General features: G+C 45.4%; 1 protein-coding gene across 7 annotated transcripts; it reads right to left on the bottom strand.

The window, feature by feature from the left end:
• Positions 1-5: 5 nt before the first annotated feature.
• Positions 6-22,294, bottom strand: CPSF7 (cleavage and polyadenylation specific factor 7). 7 transcript variants are annotated; one of them, XM_047694037.1, is made up of 10 exons: positions 22,205-22,294; positions 21,466-21,584; positions 15,161-15,379; positions 14,220-14,323; positions 13,698-13,843; positions 10,388-10,802; positions 9,770-9,888; positions 7,399-7,567; positions 6,594-6,761; positions 6-2,020 (listed from the first exon to the last, which is right to left on the bottom strand). In XM_047694037.1, the coding sequence occupies exons 2-9, from the start codon at positions 21,517-21,519 to the stop codon at positions 6,599-6,601; spliced, it is 1,389 nt and encodes a 462-aa protein (XP_047549993.1). In that variant the 5' UTR covers positions 21,520-21,584; positions 22,205-22,294; the 3' UTR covers positions 6-2,020; positions 6,594-6,598. The 7 variants fall into 7 exon arrangements, with proteins under 7 accessions (XP_047549993.1, XP_047549989.1, XP_047549990.1 ...); XM_047694033.1 differs by having other exon boundaries at positions 13,671-13,843; XM_047694034.1 differs by having other exon boundaries at positions 13,671-13,843; positions 22,132-22,281.

The following is a 22,294-nucleotide window of genomic DNA, read 5'->3' on the forward strand; positions in this document are numbered from 1 at the left end:
CAGTATAAAAGATTGACAGCGTCATCAAGTTTATTACACAATTTTCAACCTATCAGAAAGACAAACAAATCACCGACAACAGGGGGACGGGGCCTTGGCCTTTTTGAGGGCTGGGTTTTTTTTTTTTTTTTTTCCTTTTGCTATCAGGAAATAGAACTAAAATTTGTGTCATTGAGTAAAAACAAAACAAAAATGGGGAGAAAAAATTCTCCGGGTAAACGGCTTTTCTGGTATTCTATATATTTTTTTTCCTTAAACTGTCACCTTACTTGGTTTTCTCTACATTTTAAAAAGACACCCGGAGCTGCTCTCGAGGATAAGCACATCACTTAACACTTGGCCAGCCGGGCGGGGGGCCATGTTCTGAAGTGGAGGTGGGGATGGGGTTGGGGACAGGGGGAAAAAAGCTGCAAACATGTAGCCTCTGTCCCAAGGGAATGTGCCTCTCCAGCCCTGCGGGGACCCCCTCACTGACTGACTGAGGGCTACATCAGAAACGTGCAGGGAAGAAGAAGGGTTCCGGTCCAACTCAGTCTCTCCCCTCTGAGCCAGAGGGTCTCGGGTGACCCTGCGTCTCACATGCCACAGCTCGTCTCACATGCCACGTCTCTTCTCCTGTTAGATGTCATGTGCCCCGTACACGCATGCAGAGGCAGCAGCCATCGCCCCACGGGTACCGCAGGACTCTGTAGCTGCAGCTGTCGTCGGCAGCAACCACACAACTTGGATGTTATGGGAAAAGCAATTCCATTTGCCTGTGTAGAAAATGGCCCCCGGAGTGGTGGTCCTTAGAACTCTGAGCTGAGCTCACCTGAGTCAGGCCCCACTTCCTCCTCACTCATCAGAGGCAGGAAGCACCTCCACACTGAGCGAGGGGAACTATTAATACATCAACAGTCAAAAGGTGGAAAGACACCAAATCTGTGACTTCACCTGCCTGCTAGTGCCAGGTTCTCCCACAGTGAGTAAAATAGGTATGTACCTGGGGGATGCAAGCCCATGCTTACATCGAACCTGAAAAATGAAAGCCTCTATGGAAGTAGGCCACAGCCTGCCCAACCTGCCTCCGTCCTCCCGCTCCTGGAGTTCACAAGGGTTCTTCACTGCTGAGGTCCGATGTCCCCATCTCCCAAGGGCAGTAGCTTCCTCTAAAACAAGGAAGCAGCCTTCTTGGGGGAGGGGCTCCACGTGTGAAATGAAAAAGCCCCAGGAAAGGGAACACCTAGTACAGCGGGTTCTTCCAAGAGGCAACCAAGCACGGAGCAGCAGCGGGTGGTAACTGGCTCTGCCAGGCTCCCCGGCAGCAAGCAACCTCAGGGGCCTTCTCTACTTAGGAGGGGCAAGTCCACTGAGGCAGCTGGGCAGCAGGGAGGTGGGAAGGTTCAGCCCTCTGGGAGGTCAGGGAAACGAACCGTCAATATGTAAGAGGGAAAAGCAAGAACAGGAGAAGCTTCTCGTAAGGGAATTTCTGTTCTCAGAGTCCCTCCTCAAAGGGCTGGGAAGGTAAAGGAGTTAAACAAAGAAGTGGTATGTTAGCAAGGGGTTTGGACCCTCTTGGCCCCACCAAGCCTCGTGCGGAGGGCAGGAGCCTGGGCATATTTTGGCACACCCAGTCACTCTCCCGGATCCTGCAGGGAGGATCCGTTTTCTTTGGGAAGAAAGTCTTCCTATCAGCCTCACCACTGAACTGCTCCTGGAGAATCAGAAACTCCTACGTTTCCTTGGACAAAGCACCATTCTCTGTGGAGACCAGGGGTCTGGACAGGTTTTCTTCCTGTCTGCCAGCCCTCCCAACCACACAAAGTCTTCAGGTTCCTTCCCCTGACAAACAGGAGGGGTGGGACTGGGAGGGCTGCCAGGCAGTCTTCAGTCCTGTAGGGCAGAGGGTATTCCCTGGGTGTCTGAAGGGGGTCAGGGGTTTGGAGGAAGGGGGGGGGGTGGAGTGGCCTCCGTCCTTTAGTCCTGATCAAGGTGAGGAGATGCAAGTCCATTAAAAAAACATTTGCTTCCAACCAGACTCCTGCAATGAGAACATCAGAAGAAAAGAAAACACACGTTAGCGGTTACCTTCCGAATGATGGGCTTACGCGAGTTACACTGGCATCCTCTGAAGTTACAATGTATGAAGTAGGGTATATACACAGACAGAATGCAAGCCTGGGAAAGTGAAGGAAAGAAAGCAGGATTGTCTGGGGGTGTCTGGCACTGTGCGCAATGCGGGAATGGTTGCAGGAGCTACAGTGAGTAGAGAGAAAAAAGCGGTGACATCTCACTTTAAGGTTAGGGGAAAACAGACAATGAAACAAAGTTTCAAAGCAGTTTGACTGAAAAGGAGACTCTGCCCGGAGAAGTATGGAAACTACAACAATCCAAGGAGAGTTGCGATAAGGAAATATGGGGAACTGAATTACCATTTCAGAAAATTTGTTCTGAGCAAGTCAGAGCTTACCTTAAGGGGAGGGGTAAAATCCGGAAATGGGAGGTACAATGGTAAGAAAACAAGTGTGCACATAACCAAATCTGTTCACCCCCAAACACCCAAGAGGCCCTAGCAGGGAGCATGTACTTACACAGGAAACTCCTAAACTTTTCTCTCCAAGAAGCCCTGTTTAAAACAGACTCCAAACAGTGTTCTTGCAAGTTCGTGTGCGTGCATACACACAAGGGGCCGGGGATCTTCTAACCTGTACTAAAGCTCAAGGGCTTCTATGTTTTTCCCCAGACAATAGCTTTGAGTGAGGGACCAAGAAACAGCCTACTACCAAGAGTTATCGGGCCAGGCCAGAACAGAAAGCAGAGCATGGAGATCAAAGAACCAGTAGTCCCCATTCAAGAAACCTAAAAGCACAATTAAGAACTTCTGCCAAACAGTAAGACTCTGTTAAAGCCACTCACTACATGTCTACCAAAGTTTGGGTCCCTGGTATACCCAGCCCTTTTCCAGTGTTGCAGCATCAGTAAGCTGGGAAGCGGCCTGGTCATCTGACCGCATAAAACAGAACTCATAGGTAACAAGAGAAAGGGAGATTAAATTCAGGCTTGGTAATTCCGCTAAAGGCCAAACCCACAACACAGCCTGCACACAAGTGCTCACTTTATGGGTGCTCTTCTGTAACCTGGAGGAGCTATCCAAGGGGGGTGGGGGGAATCCACAAGCTGCCTGACCCTTTGATGTTCTGAAATGGAATATTTCCGCTTGGGATCCCCAGAATCTGTTACAGAGGCCACTGCCTTCCGGCTTCTCTAAACACCTATACTGCAGGCATCTGTCTCATTTCCTGTGAGGGAAAACTGAAGCCCTCTGTGCCTCTCCACACCATCTGCGTTTCTGAATCTTTGCACTGGATCAAAACTGAACAGAATGTTTAGTTTTCATTGGACCAGGAGGAAAGGAATGAGGTGAGAACGATTACATCTTAAGTAGGATAATATCTCCAAATAATGAGCCAAGAGCCAAGAACCACGAGAAGTTGAAGCCAAAGCCACATATTACCTAAGGATATCCTCAAATTCCAAAGCATACACACATATACCCGAAAACAGATGTAGTTTGGGAACTGTCCATACAAAACAAAACACAGGATAACTAGTACATCAAGAAAAGTCAACTGTAGCACCCAGTTCTTAGAGCCTATGGATACATTTGGTGGTAATGTTTGGATGCAGGCAGAAGCCCAAGTGGCCAATGAGACTGTGCCCTAGTGGTGGTGCCCACCCTGAGGCAGAAGGGACAGAAAAGCTTGCTGTCTGTATTGCTGCCTCTAGACAGACACACCTTTTGGCTCTCAGGGAACACTGTCCATACAATATGAACACTAGTATCTTCTAACTAAAACATGTCGTACACAGAGCTTGCACAGTTCTCCAGCTAAATGGGCCCAGGCACCATCTCCCCAATGAGACGTCCTACGTCAGGACTTGGTGACTGCAGACAGAATGCAGAGTCCTTAAGATGAGATGTGAGAAAATGACATTTTGGGAGTGCCTGATGCAATTCTTTTGGACTAGTTATTTGGAAGGAATGAGTGACATATCTAAGGGATAAAACATGGGGACCCAGAAAACCTGTTTCAGAGTTCCTTTTCCTCCTCTTGTCAGAGGCCTGCACCAGCCAAATGACTGTTTTCTGGGAACTATTGGGTTGTAGGTTTTTCAGTTATCCAAAGTGCATCACCTCATAATGGGGGAAAAAAAAAGCCCATTTTATAGGCAGAAGAAATGAAGCAAAATGACGGCTCCTGTTTCAGGTTCAGATGTTCAGTCCCCAAAATACTAATTGTCAGTGGATCTCACAACTTCTGTCAAAAGGCTATTAGAAGCAAAGCTGCCAGGAACTGTGACATGCAGTTCTATGTTCTAACTGCTAAAGGGAAAGTGGCCCCGAGACTGTAATTCATGCTCTGCACGGACATGTACCTCCCTGGTCACTATTCTAGTCTCTTCCACTCAGAAGGACCCACACTGTGAGCAGCAGGATTAAGGAAGGGGTGGCCCCAGACCACAGCAACACTAGCAACTGTGCCGGCTCAAACAAGAGCAGGGAAACGCTGCTGCTGCCACAGAAGGGATGGGACAGGAACAGAGGTTTACCCTGATGCTCACCCTCCCGCCCACCCCGAGGCCGAATGAGGCCAGAGCTTTTTGTGAGCTCCACTCCCCCTAGAGCCCTGGAGATACATGGGTACCTCCCCAATCTCAACCTGTTGCAAAACCTAGAAAGAAGTATCTAGAACGCACAGTCTATTGATTTTATATGGATTAGCTTCGATTTCCGTGACATCAAGCATTCTAAAATTTTGTGGAATAAACGAGTGGTTTAAGAACAGAGAAGGCAGGGACACCTGGGTGGCTCAGTTGGTTAAGCAGCTGCCTTCGGCTCAGGTCATGATCCCAGCGTCCTGGGATCGAGTCCCACATCGGGCTCCTTGCTCATCAGGGAGCCTGCTTCTCCCTCTGCCTCTGCCTGCCATTCTGTCTGCCTGTGCTTGCTCTCTCTCCCTCTCTCTCTGACAAATAAATAAATAAAATCTTTAAAAAAAAAAAAAAAAAAAAAAGAACAGAGAAGGCAGGTAAAAAATGTTAACTTCTCATTTCCCACTCATTCACCTCCTAAAGAAGGTAGAAAGAAATTTCCAGCTCTAACTGCTTATATTAATGGCAGATAATGCCAAACAACAAAGTAGAGGGCGGCAGGAACACAGGACAGAACTCTTCTTGTTAGGACGCGGTCAGTAGGCCAAACACTGCTCTTTCTGTTTACAGTCTGGCTACTGCTGGTGAACTACAGGCATTCCCAGGGAGTGGAAGGGTCTCTTTCCCTGTCTTCATCCATTCACCCTTCTAACCCCCCTAAAGGCATGGTGGAGAGCTGTTCTTGATCCTCACCCTCCTGCCAGTCACTATCACCTTAGATCAACCAAACTGCAAACCCCCCACCCCACACAGACACAACAAACAAAAAACAAGGACATTTTCAAAACATACTTGATGTGGAACCAAAGTCAAGATGAGATACTAAAGTCATTTGGGTTATTCAGTAACTTCCAAGAACCAAAAGCAGATCACCCTAGCCAGAGTCTAGACTGCTTTTAAAGGTCTCCAGAGAAACAGAATCAAAACCACTCTTGCTTGCTTATATACTAGAAACAAGTTTTGCTGGGAGCTTTCAGTTGGGATAGCTAAATCGGTGGGATAGAATGATGGGGCTGTGGTGCCTTCCCCCTACCCCTCCCTCAACCCAAGCACTGAGGCCTGTCTGAGGATGAAGACAGAGAAAGAGCAGAGCTGAGGGATGCGGAGGGGTTAAGTCCTGAGGACACAGCTGGAGCCCCTGAACCCAGCCAAGCCCAACTCAACTTCTCCATAACCCGAGTTAATATAGTTCCACTTACAACTCTTCTGCTTTTGTTTTTTGTTTCCCAAACAAATATATCCTTCCATTGAAATACCCTCCACACAGTCTCTATATTATTAAACATGATTATTTTTCGAGATCAGCTTTCTCCTAAAGCATCCTGAGTTTCAATATCCTTTTAATAGATCTTAATTCTTAAAAATCATCCATGCTGCACCTCAAAAACCTACAAGTAGGCAGTGGTCTTACTTTTTTGTCCTGGTCAATTTTTCCTGAAAACACCTTGCAAGTTTAGTGGGGTGAAGATATAACTGGATATCGTCTACTGAGAACTTGGTATGTGACGAGTACCACGAGTGCTAATGCTCTGGGTGGACTGTCTCACTGAATTCAGCGAGACAGCTGCTCGTGCGATCTTCACTTACAAATGAGGAAACTGAAGAACAAAGTAATACGGCCAGCAGACACTATGTTCTCAGCCCGGACGCCAAGCTGTCTCTCAGATACCAGGTTAAGGCAGACAAGACACAAAACCAGATCAATCTCAGGTCCATTTCAGGGTGAGACTTCTCCAAACAAGCAGGAAGAGCAGGAAATCTGCCCTCCTCAATTTTCTGTTACCTAAGTCAAAAAGTCCTCCCTTTCTCTTAATTTGCTTTCAAAAAGAGCAGACTCTTCATGATCATGATTTTTTTCTTTTATAAGATCGCCCACAGCCAGGAGCGGGGCTTCGTCCCACCTTTCTCAGTGGTGCCGGTCCCGTTCTCTATCCCGGTGTCTCTCGTGCTCCCGGTTCCTTTCTTGGAAATACTCATCATGCCGATCTTCGTTATGAAGCAGGTCCCGATGCCTCCTGCTGCTCTCCCGGGACCGGCTAGGTGACCTCTCTCGGGACCGATGTCTTTTCCTATTAGAAAGATCCTTCAGCCTCACTCGGAGGACCTACCACATGCCTTCCAAGAGTGTTGTGTTTTCGTGTTTCCGGTATTTGTCTGAACCACTTTTCTACTATGGGCCCAATGTCTGAGAATGTTAGCTCTTTGAGGACTGCTAGTCTTTTTTTGGGAAAATAGTAACAGTCCAATGTGTTGAGATCTTACTAATGCATCAGGCACAGTGCTAGGAGCTTTACATGCTTATCTCACCTAATCTCTACAATAGATCTGTAAGAGAAGTACTGCTATTGTCCCTTTTCCAAAGATGAGAAGAGTGTTTAGAAAGCTGACTGACGGCTATACTCAAAGCCATACAAGTACTTGGGAGCAAAACTAGATCTGAATCCAAGCACGTATGGCTTCAAAGCCCATGTTCTTAGCTATCCACCAGTCTATATTCCTAAACAGCCCGCTGCCTCACCGTGCTGGGTGACAACACGGACTGCACATGTTACGGCATGTGTTGATACAGATGCTTGATTAATTCCGTCCCCTTAAAGACACCAGGGTGAGGCCGGCTCTTCCAGCCAGGGCCCTGCCAGATCCCCTGGGCTCTCTTCCTCCCCCTGCCAATCCCTGGAAGAGTTGCTGAAGCAACCAACAACTCACCTGGACGAGCTCCCGCTGGCACCCACACTGTAGGACTTGGCTTCAATGCCATGAAGACAGTCCTTAAGAGAGGAGATGAGGACACGGCAACGCTCATCATTGGCGACCCGGGACTGTTTGATAACAGCAATGGCTGTGAGCAGCGTCTCAATCGCGTCACTGTAATCCCCTGACAGGGGACGGATGGGAAAGGCCAAGGATGAGCAGAGGCAGTAAACTAACTGGACCGAAAGGAGAACTCAGGAGGACACAAAGCAAGAGTAACTAGTTGTCCCACAGAACCATGGTAAGATGGATGAAGCTTAGGTGGCAGGTAGAAGAGCAGACGCACCTATATTCCAACAGTCTGCGATCAGACAGGTTCTCGGATGTTGCTAGTGGAGGTACAAACCGGGGCAGGGTGGTCTGAGGGTGATCTGACAATATCCATTACAATAAACCATGTGCATACTTTCTGACCCAGCAATTCTAAGAATATTCTACTTCTGTTCACAAGTATGTATGCTTAACAATGTTATGTTTCAGCATTATTTTATCAAAAAATTAGACATAACCTAAAAGTTCCTTCAGTAGGGTGCTATATAAACTATGGGATGTTGGTTTTATAAAATACTACATAGTTGTTAAAAAGCACACAATACATCTACAGGTAAACAAAGTAATCCACGTAAAGCGCTTAGCACAGTGCCAGGCACACAGTAAGGGCTCGATAAACATTAGGCATTATTATATATTGACAGATGTCCAGAATATATTAATTTCTAAAAATCTGCAAAAACAGTATTCCGTTTTTGTAAAAAGAATAAAAATTCTATATATGTTGTCATATGCACAGAAAAAAAAATCTGAGGGACAGACTCTAAACTGTAGAAGGTGGTCTTGGTGGTGGTCCTTGTATAGACTTTTATTAATTACCACTGCACGTTTCTAAGTCTGAATTACTTTGAATCTATAATCAGATGCGTACACATGTATATGTAACGTATATCTAACACGTCTATATGTGGAGTGTATTCATACATATGTATTTTTTAAATTATGCTGCCATCAAGAACTAGCCCCTTCATTCCCCAAAGGTGAGCAGTGCTTGGCTCAGGGATCGTGGTCAGGGGCTGGGTACTTGCAGAATGCTTTCCCAAGCTAAATCTAGCACATCCAGACAGAAGATAATGCGAGGAAAGCATGAAACCAGACAGGGGTCCAGTGATGAGGACTGGTGGCCTCCTCTGTCCAGGGCAGTGAGAAGAGATCAGAAACTGTGGAGGAACTTTGATTCTGTGGAGGTCCAGGAACACCAGGATGTCAGCTCTACTGGGATGGGGAATTTCTGCTTATTTTGTAGGCATTCATTAATTATTTGTGGTTTGAATGACTTAAATGAGAACAAAAAGGAAGGGAGATAGAGACTCAGTCATTGATTTCTCTAAGTGAAGGAGTTGATAAGGAAGTACAATGACTATTTCCTTTATACTCCCCTGTATATTGGACTTGTTAAAATGAGCACAGATTACTTTCTAATTAAAAAATCCTTCAGATGTCAATGAAAGTTTTCTGGAGGGAAAAAAAAAAAGAGAGAGAATACATGTATTTCCTGTCTTTAACCTACTCTGTGGATTCAAATTTTGCAGCCAAAGATGAGAAATTACAGAAAACAGATGGTAATATTTAGTGTTAACTTACTTCTTAGGAGATCTGACAGTCTACATTTACATTAATGTGGGAAACTCACAAGAAGGAAGCGAGTATGACTCATATCATAATGTGAAACTTGGACCAGAACCCTATAAAGAACCAAAGATTCCATGCCAGGGCTCTCCAAGTCACAGCTTCTGGTTCTGCCCACTTAATACTGACAGCAGGGCAGAAGTTAGCTGTAAGGGCATACTATGTCTTACGATGACACCCAACAGACTTCACTCTTTCTAGGATAGGCTACAGGGAGGCCAGCAGTTCTGTCTAGACCCCAAATATAAAGAGATTCCATATCAAACCACATCTAGTTGGGGTATCAGTCCTAAAAAAACCTGGGATCTATACTAGGCACTACAAAGACACTAGGTCCACTGATGAACCACTGAGATCTCCACAAGGCCAGGAATTTCATTCTACAACAAAAACTACAATCAGATACTATTAGTTATTTATAATCTAGTGACTAAGTTTGTCTTCATGGGGCAGGTCTGGATACAGACTAACACCACTAGAGCTTCCCCAAAGCCGTTCAGGCAGGTTATATGTTACCCAAAATGTGCCGCTCTAGAGAATCTAACAGTGCTCCAATTTTATCCTGTTGAACTTCTTGCCAATGGAAATGACAAAACGTGGAAAAACTAAAGGTAAGGAGAAAATGGCAAAGGTAAGGGTGAGTTACCTGCACTGGCTCCAGCCACCGCTTTGGAAATGGCACTGCTGGAAATTGCTCTATTTCGCTTCATGATCTCTTCAAATTCTGCTTCACTCACTGTAGAGGGCGGAGGGCCCGAATCTCGGCTGCACAGAAATAATACCATTCCTGATTGCCCACACTTCTTATTATCTTTACCAGATCCTACCATACAGTGTTAATCATGCTCTCCTATATAATGTCTTAAATGCTTCTCAGCCTGCTCACGTTTTATGTATTCACATTCTCTTCAAGGACAGGATTTACAACATATTCTTTTGTAATTCTGGCGTGACCCAATAGCGCTAGACATTCACAGCAACCCTAACAGCCACATACAGCACGTGACTTAATCAAGCTCCTTAAAAAGGGATGCTGAAGACATAGTTTGGGTCAAGAGACTTAGATGCAAATGAAACACCAAATAAAAAACATTATCTAACAGATGGTTAACTATTTCCCAGGACTCAATACTATGACAACAGAGTTTCCACAAGGGAGAACACAAGAATTCACACTCACTTCCTCAGGGAGAATAAAATGCTTAACACATGGCGTACCCTACTATACCTGGCTCAGATCTGAAGGGAACAAGATAGTCCTTACCTGCCATGGTGGTTATAGGGTGCGGAGGCCTTCATGTAAGTATCTGGTGGAGGCCCCACTGTAGCATTTGGTGGGGGGAAGAAGGCTGGATTGAGGTGAAGGGCAGGTGGGATGGCCCCAGGGGGAGGTACAGCCAGATGAGGAGGTAATCGAGGAGGAGGGGGCATGAGATGCTGGTAGTGGATGCCAGGAGGAGGAGGAGGGACCCCAAAACTTGAGGAGAGAGGAGGAGGAGGTGGAATTGGGGGTGGGGGCAAACCCATCAGGGGGAGGGCTGAAGGAGGGCGATTGAAGTAGGGTAGCACACTGGGGGGCTTATCCACACGGGCCGATGAGGGTACAAGGTTCTCAGAGGGTGTGGCCCGTCCATCAGCAGAATCACTAGAATCCCGGGAATGGGCCCGTGGAGGTATTCCTATGAAGGAAAACAGAACTAACGTTACTGCCCAAAGCTTTACATGTACCCATGGAACCAGATCATCCTTCAGGAAGAATCCTCTGACACCATACTGAAGAAGGCGACAGGCACCTGAGGAAGAAGGTAAAATCATCTACTCCTTTTTCTTTGGCCTCAGAAAGAAAGGGCAGAGGCAAGTTAGTTAAGTCATAAACCCAGAAAGCAGTTATCACCAATCCCATGTCAAAGAATGCTCTTTATCTAGAACTTTATGCTTCACACTTAATTTATCCTTCGATTTGTCTTCTATTTCTAAATGCAGGACCCTAATTAACGCATGAAAAAATGACACTGTTGAGAAGTATGCTCATTACTGTTCTGGTGGATTCAAGCAGATGTGAAATCACCCGTCCCTGATCAAGAGGTTCAGGGCCTCTCTCCTTCGACCAGTACTAGTAGACCTGAGATCAGTACTATCCTACTGTGCACCTGGAATTTTCTCTTTGCTGGGAATTTGGGAAAAGTGAGAGAAAGGCAGGGGATAGATACTTCCCCCATCCATATACCAAAATGGTCACTGGGATGGGGAAGAGACATACGCCACAGAAGACTAGAGGTCAAGTGAGCAGCAGAGAAAATGGGAGGTAAGCCAAGATAAGATGTGCCCACAGACAGAGCAGATGGCACAGATGACAGCAGGGCCTCCGTAAAAGCTTAGTTTTTAAGAAAAAGCCTCCCATTTAGGGAACTCCCACTGTATTTCAATGGCCCAAACACTGTACCCCACAGGAGGATCACCACAGCACGCTGGTATGGTGCTGGGCATAACAGGGGCTCACACATGCTTGTTTACAGCTGGGGATATGGCTGGCCATTGTCAAGTCACTCAGTTAAACTTGTTCATTCTCGCCAATTTAACAGTCAACTCCAAGCCTGGTTCATGTGGAATCCAAAAGAACATGATCCCATGGCCTTAGGAGTCTTGGAAGCAGAGAGATGCTGTTGGCAGTCAAATGTGGACAGAAAGGTGAGTGCTCCTAAAACTAATACTTGCTGGTAAACTCAACTCCGGTTTCAGGCATGGGGGGACCCATCATCTCAGCAGCCACCTCGCTTTATCCTCTGTGGTTTATCACTGGTGCCGGTCATGGCACACTTGTGCTTCATGTCTCATCCACATGGCAACCTGTTTCTTCCCTGAGTTCTTTCAAACCAAAGAAAGACGTATTAGCTAGTGGGATCCTCTGAAAGTTAGCCATCTTCCCAGCTACTCTTCCTACTTGTGCAAGGGTTCTGTTTTGTATCTATGGCTACAATCCCAAGAGGAGCAACCATTTTTAAGCAGAGAAGTCCACCAGCTGTACTTGGTACTGTACTACACGACAGAGCGGAAAACTACCACTCAGTCATTGCCATCACTTCAGCAAAGAAAGGGAACATCGAGGAGTAAACAGCTAAGCGGGAAGTAGGAATGCTATCCCTAATGCAACTGTACATTTATGCAGCTTAGAAAAGTCAGAAAAGGGTCAAATCATACAAAAGCTCTGAAACAGAAGAACTTGAAAATTCAAGCTGTTAAAGAAGAAAAGTATGTGCCTTTTAACCCAGAGCAATGGGAGTTCACACTATACCCATCTAGGCTCTCAATCCAGTCAGAAGAACAGTTGTTCCTATGCAAGAGAGACGTGGCCTATCTCCACCTTCAATCAATCGATACAAGATCCCAGTGGACCACCCAATCAATACAAAGCACTATTTTGAGAGCAGAACCTAAGAAATGACAGAATGCAAGTGATGACACTTTCCCCACGACCCCCACCCCTCACCCCCACTGTCAGAAAAGAAAGAAAAGGCAGTTGGCTGCTTCGGGCAAGGCCTTGCAGGGTGGCTGCACCTTGTGAGGTCAGGAAAATCCAAGGTCTGGTCCTCAGGTTTCGTGGATTCAGAAACTCGACTTTAGAAGTTCACCCAGGGGTGACTGTACCCTAGAAAATTGATTCACGCTAACCAAACTCACAAGAGACTGATTCATAAACCAGAATGCCAATTTATTAATTTACAATGAGAAATATAACTGCCAAGCAGACCGGAATACTTGTGTCGGCTGGTCAGCGCATTCTCTTCCCAGTAGGAGAGCCTAGTTGGGAAACCAAATTAGTATCAGAAGGTGGCTTGGTGAGTACAGAATCAGAACAAAGGGAGTAAGGTGAACTCAGGGAAACTATCATCAAACTAAGGTCGTGTAATGCAACTTTATTAGTAGGAAATACTTGCCAAGCAGATTAAAGTATCAGGTAACTGAATGGGCACCCTGTCCCCTGGACAGTGCTGGAGAAATATTGTTAAACTCTTCTTTTCCAACATGCCTTTTGGTTGATTTCTTACAAAGCACCCTTCCAGCACATGTTTATGATAAGATTATAGCCATCTTTACAAACATTACCTTCACATTAGGGCAGCTGCTTGTTAATTTATAAAGAGCACGTTACAATTAAGCCCATTCACTTATACACTGATTTTTTACACAAAACCACATAATTTAAAGTTGACAGGAACTTTAAACATCATGTATCTATTTCAGAGGGGAGAAGAGGCCCTAAGCAGTACAGTAACTTCCCCAAGGTCACACAATGAGTCAGTGGCAGAACCAGACTATAACCGGAACCTACCTCTCAGCACAGTGCTCTTTTTTGTACACAGCCTCATTTTTGGATCTACTAATTGCCCATGCCACCACCCACAACCACCACCGCCCCCCCCCCCCCCCCCCCCCCCCCCGCCGAACTCCTCCACACTGGAGGCAGAGCCCATACAACAGAAAACAAACCCGCACACAGAAAACAAACCCACAAAATTGCCCCCTTCATACAGATGGTCTCCACGTACCCCCTCTTGGGACTCGGACGCACTCACGTTTCCGAGCCTGTGCCTCAAACTGTGACAGGTTTTGCCGGGTGGCCGGCCTCACGTCCACTTTTTCTCCATTAAGAACTTTTCCTGGAAGGAGTTCCAACAATTTGTGGACAGAGTTTTCAGAGGCTACCACCACCTCAGCATACCTTTGGGAAGAAAGATTAAAGATGAGTGAGATCTACTAGTCAAGCAAGAGAGGAACAAAGAAACTCTCTTCCACTTTTAGTGAAAACGGGTAAAGCAAAAATACCTTGCTAATACAACATACACAAAACTGGCACCAATGAAAAGGTGTCAGTCTATCTTCCTATTATTTGGAGTCAGAAATTAGTTCTTTTTGCCCCTCGATGGATGGACATTGTCACACTGCAGCTGGGTCCCCGTTCTAAGGTGGTCTGTCAAAACCAAGGCAACAACCTGGGCCAGGGGTCAGAGGGATTAAAATCCAGGGACAAGATACATCGTAGACCTGTTACCCTAATGAGGGCAAACGAGACAGGACTCCTCAAATGCAGACCTCACCCTTTGGACTGGCCGTTTGCTCGGTTCTCTGCAAACTTCAACTCCACCACATCATAGACTCCTACAGAGCGAATAACCTGGATCAGCTGCTGGTCTGTGGTCCACTGTGGCCGGCAAGATGGAAAAGGAAGAAATGTCAACAGCTACACCCCCTCCCCACCTAGAATGTCCCAAACCCTTTCCCCAAACCTAGGATTCTAGTCACAGCCACGACCTCCCACAGAAACCCAAGAGCCCATCAATAGTTCAATTAGCACAGGCTTTTCTGATTACCCTCACCCACCCGGAATTCCAAAGCCCCCCATTCCCTTCCCAATCCCCATCTTTTGAGATTAAGAAAATTAAAACCTATTTTAACTTTGACCGCCATTTGGGCCGCCTGGTCATCAGTTAAAACAACGATGACTAACAGCTTTTAATGAGAGACCTGACAGGCTATAGTTTGACCACTGTTAGGAACTTTTCCCTCAGTATGTACATTTCCTAATTTGGACCCTCCCTCCACCAGCCCCAAAGCATGTCTGTCACCAAAGAACTTTTGCAGAACAACAATCGCCACCTACCCTGAATACACTAGAACTATCAAGGTCTTTGACCCCTGTCACCCATCGTTATCAAAGGACCATCGAATGACCACCAAGAGTTCAAGGTGTCCACTCTGAAATCTCATCCCACAGATGACCCTGCTAGACATAAAGCCCCAGGGCCAGGGGCATTAACAAGATGGCAGAAAAGGCAACTACCCACTTATTGCTTTCTTCGGCACCAGTACGTCCTCAGGATAGTTCTCTTTCAGAGATCAATCCAACCTGATCCCAGGAAAAAGAAATCCAACCCCATCAGAGCACAAAACAGTGCAACAGTGGTTTTTGAAAATGCCATCACCTCCCAGCGCTCTCCCTCCAGCCGACCCAGAAGGCTTTCTGGTTCCCCATGCTCACCCAGGAGAAGCTGCCCACGTAGACAGCAGCTCGCCTATTGCGGAGGCCGCTGTACGTGTACAGGATCGCAGGACTCTTGTTATTGGGCTTGGGAGACGGCTCCTGGCGAACAGGAGGAGGTGGCTCAGTGCTGCTGCTTCTATCATCTGAGGGCTGGGAGGTGGCTGTCAAGACGTCATCATAGAGGTCAATCTGATCTGTATTGTTGAACTCTGGGTCCTAAGAGATGGGTTGGCAAAGGTGGGTTTGCAGACCTTCCAGACCTTCCACTGGATTTATTCTGTTTCATTCTAGTTTACTGAGAATCCACAGTCAAATACTTCATAAGACAACATACAAAAACTTCCCTGTTCTACTCTAGGAGACTAGGTAAGAATAATTTTTCACTTAAAACCATTTCATTGAATTATGCTTCTGTAGGTTTTTCTCTCAAGACCCTGTTAGTAGTCTGCAATGTTTCCAGATTCAGCCAACTGTAAGAATCAAAAGGTACATGATGATTACAGAAGCAAACTAGGAACGCATAAAGATGCACCTGCTACTGTTGTCAATGAGGTCAGCTTCTGAAGGGTGACATCTAAGCGTAACGAAAACTTATTTTCCACATCTTGTGCTATTTCCAAAATCAAGAGTTACAGAAAACTTACTACTTTATTTAATGAGAATATATTCATCTCGAAATAAAAAGCAGGGGAAAAGCATATTAAAGTGAGAACGCAGAATGCAAAAAAAGAATCAGAGCCACTGGTTTAAACTTTCCGATTTACACAAATGACTCAGAGAAGCTCTAAAACTCAATAACCCATCTTTCTAGTGACCATCAAAGAAACATTTTTAAAAAAGGGAAAAGAATACTCTGGGAGATTTTCCCTTACTATTTCTCAGATGATAATGCAGCTCCAATATATTACCGTGACTCTTAATAAATAAGAGACTTTTCGGAGCAACACCAGAGATGTTCAAGGATACACAAAAACAGTGAAGTTCTCTCCAATCTAAGGGTCAGAAAAAAGGACAAACACCCACACCATAAGCTATGCCACAGTAAGCATTTACAACGTGAACGTGTACTCCAAAAACATAATGCGAAGTATACTTTATGTGTTATGTTTACTTGTTTATTGCTATCATGGGCTGAATTTGCCTGTTCCCACAAAAATGCTATGTTGGAACCTATTCCCCAATGTGATGGTATCAGGAGGTGGGGTCTTTGGGAAATAATTACAATTAGACCAGGTTTTGAGGGTGGAACCTCATCAAGCCAAGAGCTTGCTTGCTCAGCTCTGCATCCAGGAGGACACGAGCTGGCATTGTGCAACCTGAAGAGGGCCCTCTCTGCCGCCCAAACCTGACTTCAACTTTCCAGTCCCCAGAACCACGACAAGTACATCTGTTGTTTATAAGCCACTCAGTTTTTGGTATTTTCTTATAGCAGCCAAATTAACACCATATACCCCAAATCCTAAAACCGTAAGAGCTACTACCAGGAAATCTTAATGTTTCAGATTTGTGATGTCATCTCAAAGAGCTCTTTTTATGTTCCGGATCGAGAGTATTTTTCAGGAAATATTCTGAAACATCCCAACAGTGCTAAAGATGCTGCCGAACTGACAGAGACACACGTTCCAAGTGTTTTAAGGGAACTACAGCTCATTCACGTCATCGCTGTATTTTTAAAAAAGGAATAAAGGAAAAACCTACATTAAGTAACTCGTCTAGTTCCCTGAAGAAAGGGAGCACTTCCTCCAGTGCAACTCAAGACGGGAAGCTCCAGTAACTTTCTCTGTTCGATTCCATCATAAGAACTGTAGATTCTAAAGTGAGACTAGAGAGGGGACTCACTACAAAACTCATTCTTAGACCTATATAACATCGCATGCTTCTGGAAACCATCTTTCAGTTTCTCAGTTCATCTCAAGTACTATGGAAGAACATGCACACAAAAATAGCATTATCACTGTTCTGATAGTCAAAGGGAAAGGATTCTACTTCCTGAGGCAAAGAATAATTTCAAATACTACAAATTCTCTAAAAAAAAACCCACAAGAGAGGAGTTTATACCTTGTAAAAATATCAGAGAGAATGGCAAAAGAGACTAACCTTTTTAGAGGAAATTTAAAAACAAGAAAGGGGGGGCAGTGTTGGAACCCAGGTGGCTCCGTCGGTTAAGAGTCAGAGTCCTGGTTTCCACTCAGGTCGTGATCTCAGGGTTGTGATATCGAGCCCCATGGGCTCTACACCCAGCGTGGAGTCTAACTGAGATAGTCTCCCTCTCCCTCTGACCCTCCCCTGCTCATGTGCTCTCTCCCTCTAAAATTAAAAAACTAAAATCTTAAAAAAAATCAAACAAGAAAAGGAATCAATGAAGACAAGTAAGCACAGAAAGACTGTTCTATGTAGTCAAATTACAAATAAATAAGCATCTTGGATAAAAACAGTATGTAAAGAACAGGAAGAGAAGAGAACATCAGAGAGCACAGGGTGGATAATAAATTAAGTGAAGTGCTAAAAACTTGACAAATACAATGAGTGTAAAATACTTCATAGCCCTTTTGTCTCAAAGAACTGCAACTTTAAACAAAATCACTTATTCACTTATTCATAGAATAGGGATGGGAATATGCCTTATGGGTCAAGGTAAAGGAAAAAGAGGGAAACCACTGGATCCTCTTTGATGTTCTAATCCTTAGAGAGCACTACTTCACTCCAGGGCACTTTTTAAATTTAACTCAAGGATTCTGAAGTAAAACATAAAGGGGAATAAAGAAACACACCATTTTAGATACTCAGTGCAACCAAACTGGAATTCCTTCCAGGCAGTATCTGGGATTCAGAGACGTGTGTCTAAAATTTATAATACCAAAATTACCACTGATAATTGGGCAGTGAACTAACACGCAGATCTGGACAGCTCAGAGACCACACACATCACCAGGAAATCTCCCATACTGCAAGCCTACGCCAACAATCTACTCTTTCAGGAACCCTTAGAGAGCACGAAAGACTCAAGTCCTGAAAAACCTTGTATATGGATTACCTTACCACTTTAAGAAGCACAAATGGATTCAATGAATCCAAAATTGTCACAAGATTCAAATGGTTTCTCTGGGCCATAGAACCTCGGTTCAAAAAAGTTGGTGGGAACTGTTCTGATGCACAGAGCAGGCCTGTTGAGGAGTCTGTTGAAGAAACAACGTATCAAGTTCTGTTTGGATTTAAATCTACTAGCAACACCAATGCATTTTAACTTCTTCAGCTGGTAAAACAGAAAAACAGGTTAAAGGCCTGAGGTTTTTCTGATTACCATATATGAGCTGGTGATCATGCAGTGTTGGATTAGATTAAAGCAAAATCTAATTCTACAAATTAAATGAAAAATACAATGTTTTACATGCATTGATGCTGAAGGTTTCATTCCAGGGAGATTAAAAAGTAAGTATGTATTTAAAACTAAATGAAAATCTCAAGAAAAATTTTGTTTAATAGCATAGAAAGAATTAGGACTGTCTCTGAAACTTTTTAGATACAAAAGAACTTGCGCGATTTTGAATTTAAATAAGAACTTCTCCACCTGTATGCTCAGTGTTTCTACCTTCCAACCCCCTTTTCCTGATATCTGAGGGAAGTAAGAAAAGCTAAGATTTATTGTTCTCAAGGCCACCTACTTGATACCATTGTTCTTCTAATTGTAACAAAAGCTCTAAAAAAGTTTTTAGCTTTATAATGACTATGTCTAGTCCTCACCTTATGCCCTCCTTCCCTGCCATCCACTGTCCTCAACTACCAGGAATGGAACCTCTTTTGAACACAGGGATCCATTTCGTCCCTGTTTGCTCACTAGTCCTGACACTAACAGAAATTGCTCAATAAGTACTCATTGATGGAAGTGGCAAACAGAATTGGGCAATGTGCAAAGCGTCTCCCTTAAGAGGCTAAACACTCAGTAAAGTGGCAGCTCTCACTTTTTCAGAGTGCTTCTCCCCAGTCCAAGAGAGCAGCTGTGAATTTCAACTCCCAGTGTGACAGGAGTAAAGCAGCTCTGCAAAAGAGGCTTTTACAGCCTATGTCATAAGAGATCAGGGAGCCAGAACCACAGGGTTCTGTCCAGGGACTGTGTTCATTTTGCTTGGGGAGCAGAGTACGTGTGACAGGGTTCTCGTGCATGGGTCGGCTTGGAATGAATCCTTAATATTCCTCAAACATTCTAAAATACAATCTGTACTGGCTGCCTTCAGTCTAACCTTGCTTTTAACAATCCCCGCCAAACAGAACTTTAATCATTTCTTTAGCAGCCTCCAAATTACACTAAATCCAGCTTTACCAAAAATTAATTCACTGGGAGTGATGGGGGGTGAGCAGTGGGCGGCACCCCTCCGGGACCTTCCACAAATGGACATAAAACATTCAAAATCTATACTTCTTTCACCGTGCCAAGCATTAAATATTGTCTGTTCAGTATAAATATCTACTAGATTCCACATGCCATCTTGGGCCTATCTTAAACTCACAAAAAAGCCTTTTCTAACTGAAGAGATATAACAAATTGAGGCCAACGACTTCTATCCTCACAAAACAGTGACCACTAGACAAGGCCTGTGCCTTGACTAGAACCTCCAACTTACACTGCTTAAGAAATTATGGATTTCCATTTTTTCAGACCAAATGTGGCTAGACCTGCACCACTCTGCCCGTTTCTCAAAATGAATCAGCAGCATTGTTATCAACCCAGAAAAGGAAATTAAGGGGGGGGGGGGTTATTATTAATAAATAACTACGAGAACCTCCTTCTTTTCTTCCTGTCTTGTATTAAAGACAGAACAAAAGCAACCCACAACTTGTAAAGCATAGTAAAGATCTGATTCAAAGTAAATGGAAAACAATGGTGTGTAACTACACTCCTATTCTAAATCTTTCTTTTCATCCATAATTACTTGACTTGTTTGAACTTAACAAGTTTTTTTCCATATATTTAGGTCAACTGGTAGTCACATGTAGAGGACTCAGTTTACCTGAGGAGACCTGGGAAAATGGCAATTAAACAAATTAACTGGTGACGCTGGTGGGTACAAGCTCACTATACTGTCCCACTTTTGTGTTCTAAAATCTCGTTAGACGTTAAAACAGGACAATGTGTTTTTTGTTAAATGTATACTTGTGCCAAGTAAAGAAAATGACATGTATAAAACCTCTATTGGCTTGTATAAAAGTCAGGGTCTAACCAGGGGACTTTCTTTCTCTAATCTTTTTATCCTCTTTCCAGGTCCTTATGTATACCCACTGAAAGATCCTAATGGGAAGAACCAGTTTAATCAAGTAAAAATGGGACTGAAAACAATCTGGGTAAGATAATTATTAAGTTTTAAAGAGACTATGGAACATTCTTGAGATTGAGCTCAGTAAGTTAGATTATCATTTCAAGGGAAATCACTACATGATGTTCCTTAACATAACATAGAGCAACCAACAAATCCAGGGTATATAAGGGGGTCTACAAGTGCTTTTTAACTGGTTTATCCAATACCTTTACCTCTACCCTCAAAACAATTGGATTCACCAATAAAATTTATTTCACCAAAATGCCTATGTACCTCTTAAGACTAGAATCAAACTACTTAGAGAAGGAAGACAGACCCAAAACAGTCAGAATGAAGCTGCGATTAAATACTAAAGTACATCTTATACTGTGTTTTTGCACTATCTTATGGAGAAAAGGACTAAATTTCTCCAGCTGCCCTTGAATTTCAAAGCATCGAAAACAGGGGTGCCTGGGTGGCTCAGGGCGTTAAGCCTCCTCTTGATTTCAGCACAGGTCGTGATCTCAGGGTTGTGATCTCAGCTCTGCACTGGGCAAGGAGAGCTTAAAAGTCTCTCCCCCTCTCCCCACCTCTCCCTCACAAAAGAAAAAAAAAAAAAAAAAGATCCGCAAAGGAACAGGTATGAACACTGTCCTCATGAATACTACAGCAAACGTTAAGTGTGATTTTTAAGTGTGGTTAGTCTTTGAGGAGACTGACACCCAAGTTTGGCCTCCTGGGGGAGCAAGTTCCACAGGTTGATTCACCATTCTATTAAACCTAATTTTTATTTGCTTTTAAAGCCTGTAAAATTAAGCCTTGGGAGCTTAAAATTAACATAAGCGGAATGATCAGACGTCTTGAAAGTCTGTGACATCGTAAAATTTTAGACCCGATAGAGGGTTGTTCAGGCCTAGCAAGGCCTGCCGCAGCTTGGAACCACTGCAAGTTTGACGAAAGTGATTCTTCAGCAGATCCAGGAAAATCCCAATGCTCCCGATGACCCCTCACCTGATTGAACTCCTCGTCAGCATAGATATCAATCAAGTCCACTCCTTCTGACATGGCTCCGGAAGGAAGATCGCGAGCCCGGAGAACGGACAAAGTAAGGAAGATGCCACTGCGGTATCCTGAAAGAGGCAAGAGTTAGAAGGCATGAGGGTCCCGGGCTCGGAAGAGAGCAATGGTTGCCAACCTCCCGTCTCCAGAGACGCAGCATCCCGGCAGCCCAAGCTCGGTCCACCCGCTCCGCTCCGCTCCGCCCCGCCCCCGGCCTCGCGCCGCCCCTTGCTCTCCCAGGCCGCCGGGGCTCGCGGGGCTCGCTGCCCATCACCCTCGGGCCCGACCCGAGTTGCGCCGCAGCTGCCCGTGGCGCGACGGCAAAGTCCAGGCCTCTGCTCCTAGGGGCCCTGGGACGGCGCTGGGAAGAACGACGGCGTCAAAGCCCGCAGCCCCAGCCCGCTGCACCTGCCTAGGACCCAAAGCGGTCCCGGCTAGAGTCCCCGCGGGTCGTGGAGCTCCAGCCGCCTCCGCTCCCCACCCAGGCCTAGTCCTCGCCCCCAACTAGGCCCGCCCCGCTCCCTCCCCACAGACTCGGCCCCGCGCCCTCGGCCTCCTCCCTCAAAGGCCCGCACCACCCCGCGCCCGCCGACTCCGGCTACCCCAAACTCAACCGACCCCCTCCCAGTCTCAGCGCTGGCCCCGAGCCCTCTTCCGGCCCAGCCGGCCCACGGCCGCGCGCCCCCGTTACCGGGAATATGGCGGAGGCGGCGGCGAGTCCGGACTAGGCCCGAAGCGCGCGAACCGCTCTCGGCCCCAGGTCCCACCCCCCCCCCCCGCC

The sequence above is a fragment of the Lutra lutra genome, chromosome 10, assembly GCF_902655055.1.
Source record: "Lutra lutra chromosome 10, mLutLut1.2, whole genome shotgun sequence".
Classification (NCBI taxonomy): domain Eukaryota; kingdom Metazoa; phylum Chordata; class Mammalia; order Carnivora; family Mustelidae; genus Lutra; species Lutra lutra.